Raw genomic sequence first — 3,341 nt, forward strand, 5'->3', positions numbered from 1 at the left:
AGCGGGAACCGGAAACCTGGGTCCCTTAGCGGGCGGAGCCTGCAGCATCCAGCCCAGACGCCCGCGTTGGGAGCTTGGCTAGGATCCCAGGACGGAGGTTGAGCTACCCCTCAGGACCTGCTACTTTCTCGGAGCGCGCCTATATACGGCCGCGCGCGAGTCCGCGAGCTCCGCCTACTGGAACAAGGCCTCGGAGATGGTGCCCTGAGAAACTGCATCACGAGGTTCCTCATTTGCATAGCCCCACCCCGACCTATCTTCCCGACCCATCGGGAAGAGAGAATGAGAGATTATTAGCATATCCCCGCCCCCAGACGGCCGGCCAGCCGAGAGCGCGTGGCGCCGCTCGGGGTGAGCCCAGTTCTCTTATTAGCGTGTCCCCGCCCCATTTGGAATTCCCCTTCTCAGCGACCGCCGTTCCCCTACTCTTATTATCATAGCTCCTCCTTTTCCCTGGCCTTGCCTCCTTCTTAAGTGTCCCGAGATACTAGCCCTTCTTGCTGGAGTTCATGATTATGCAGTAGCCTTATTAGCGTGGCCCGCCCCTAGGCCCCGCCCGGCTCCCCCCCAGGCGGTAGCGGCGGCAGCGGCAGCGGTGGCGACATGAGCAGCGGGGCGGCGTCCGGGACAGGGCGGGGGCGGCCCCGGGGCGGGGGGCCGGGGCCCGGGGACCCCCCACCCAGCGAGACACACAAGCTGGTGGTCGTGGGCGGCGGCGGCGTGGGCAAGAGCGCGCTGACCATCCAGTTCATCCAGGTAGTGGGCCCCTCACCCCGGGGGGGTGCCCCCGGGACCCAGAACTGAGCCCTTTGCGGGATCCCTGAGACCCGGTTTCCCCTCGATCCATCACTGAAACCCTCCTGTGAGGCCTTCTAATCTTAAAAAAGTCCCCCTCAGATGTGACCCTGAGCCCCTCAGGGCCTCCACCCACTACATGAGGGACATTCCTCCTGTACTTGTATCTTGAGACCCACCACCCCTACCCCCAGTACCCGAGGCCCCGCTTTCCCTACTGATCTGACCGTGGGGTGCCTCCTGGGAGCACTCTAAATCCAGAAGAGTCACCCCATCCAGACCCTAAGCACTCTCATGGGCCCCCACCCCCCTAGGTGCCGCCTTCCCCCAACCTTGAGCACCATCTCCCCCAAATCGCAGACCCAAACTTCCCCTCTGAGCTACCCAGAACCTGAGACAATGCCTGTGCCCGATGCCCTTGAGATTCCCTCAGTCTGGAATCTCCCCCAGGGACCTCCCCAGAAACTGGAAATTATGCCCAGGCTTTGCCCCTGAGGCCCGTCTAGGACCACCCAGTCCAGAGAGAGGCACCCTCAGACCTGAGAGGTTTCAAAAAGATCCTGCCCCTTGGCCATTCCAGAGAACTCTAAGACCCCAAGTTCTGGGGTTCCCCTAACTCACCAGACCCAGACCCCCACCCTTCCCCAAGGAAAACCCACCACTCCTCCATCTTGAGTTTTCCTCCACTCCGATTCCCCGAGCCCCTCTCTGAAACTCTGGCTAGCCCCCAAATCATCTCCATGGAGTAAGTCCCCAGATTCTTGACACCCCTAGAAAGACCTGCTCCTTGGGAGTTTCTCTGATATCTTAAATGTATCTCAGGTCTTTAAGATTCTCTAGACTCTATAGTCTATGACAAACCTCCCAAATGCTCCCAAGGCCCCAGTTTTCACCCCTGAGCTTCTCCTGATGTATTTTGCAGATACACCCCTAATCCCCCCAGGGCCAAGCACCCCCGCTAACAGGCAGGATGCAGCCTGCAGACCCCCAGCTGCCAAGTCACCACTTCTCTCCTGAGAATCCACCCCTGCCCAGGAAACTTCCACCCCATTCCCGAGGGAAATCCTCCCACCTCAGAAAAACCCTAGAAAGGTGTCCGCTACTGAGATGCTACCGCAGAGGCCCCCCCCGCTCAAGAGACCCCAGCCAGCACCTGCAAGGGAGCCCCTGTCTGTGTAAAGAAATGCCCCAGGCCTGGGCCCCTTGCACCCAGGGGCAGACCCAAAGCTGGCCCAAAGCCTGGCTGGAGGCGGGCAGGAAGGGAGGGGCCCGGCCTGCGGGCGGGGCAGCTTCTCCGCAGCCGGATTGGAACCGGGACCTTCCCCTGGAGGAGACACTGGAAGCTGCCCGAAGAGGAGGAGGGGGAGGGGGAGGAGGAGAAGGAGGAAGAAGAAGGAAAAAAAAGAGGGAAGAGAAAGAGGAGGAGGAGGAGGGAGAGCTATAGACAGCAAGGTATTCTGGGCAACAGTGGCTCTCAATAACTGAGCCACCTACTATGCCCAGGGGATATATTAAATACTGAACAGGGATTTTCCCTGAATCTCACAAACAGTGGATTAAGCCTAGTGCTATTTTTATCCTCATTTTCCAAATGAGAAAACTGAGGTTCAGAGAGGGGAAGTGATTCGTTCAATGCCACATAGCCAGGATTGTAATCATGATGTGGGAAATGTACTTTATACCAGAAAAACAGGACCACGAGACAGAGACAGGAGCCTGGGGAGGGCCATGGGAAGGGACAGAAACCCAGAGAGAGGGAGACAGACTCAAAAGAGGGGAAGAGACCCAGAAGGGGGGCCGAGAAAGTCAGGGCTCAGAGGCAGGGCTACATCACCTCTGCTGGGACACTGCAGTAAAGGTGTCCTCTTCCCACCCCACCAGTCTTACTTCGTGTCTGACTACGACCCCACTATTGAAGACTCCTACACGAAGATCTGCATGGTGGATGGCGTCCCAGCCCGGCTAGACAGTGAGGACGGCAGGGGAGATGGTGGGAGGGGGAGTGGCAGGGCTGAAGGCTTGGGGGGAGGTGGGTGGCTGGAGGGACCCTCGTCCCCACAGAGGCCCCTCTCCCCTCCCTGCAGTTCTGGACACCGCTGGCCAGGAGGAGTTCGGTGCTATGCGGGAACAGTACATGCGCGCCGGCCATGGCTTCCTGCTGGTGTTTGCCATTAATGACCGGCAGAGGTGAGAGTGACGGGGGGTAGGGAGCAGGGGGGGCGCTGGGGGTGAGCAGCTGTCTGGACCTCTGGCTTCATCCGCAGTTTCAACGAGGTGGGCAAGCTCTTCACGCAGATCCTCCGAGTCAAGGACCGAGATGACTTCCCCATCGTGTTGGTCGGGAACAAGGCAGATCTGGAGACACAGCGCCAGGTCTGGGACACCCACCCCCACCCCCCACCCCCCCGCCGCGAACGACTGGACCTCATCTCAGTCTGGGAGGCTCCTTCTGGTGCACCTCCTGAGACTCCTCATGTCAGGATCCTCCTCTGGCTCCCTCGGTCCACTGTCACACACCCCCACTAGACGTGTTGCCCCACCTTGGA

At 59.7% G+C, this 3,341-nt stretch overlaps 1 protein-coding gene across 1 annotated transcript; it reads left to right on the forward strand.

Moving 5' to 3' along the window:
* Positions 1-563: 563 nt before the first annotated feature.
* Positions 564-3,321, forward strand: RRAS (RAS related). Its single transcript, XM_060289483.2, has 4 exons — positions 564-756; positions 2,677-2,764; positions 2,880-2,982; positions 3,060-3,321. The coding sequence occupies exons 1-4, from the start codon at positions 604-606 to the stop codon at positions 3,319-3,321; spliced, it is 606 nt and encodes a 201-aa protein (XP_060145466.1). The 5' UTR covers positions 564-603.
* Positions 3,322-3,341: the final 20 nt, after the last annotated feature.

The sequence above is a fragment of the Globicephala melas genome, chromosome 19, assembly GCF_963455315.2.
Source record: "Globicephala melas chromosome 19, mGloMel1.2, whole genome shotgun sequence".
NCBI classification, from domain to species: domain Eukaryota; kingdom Metazoa; phylum Chordata; class Mammalia; order Artiodactyla; family Delphinidae; genus Globicephala; species Globicephala melas.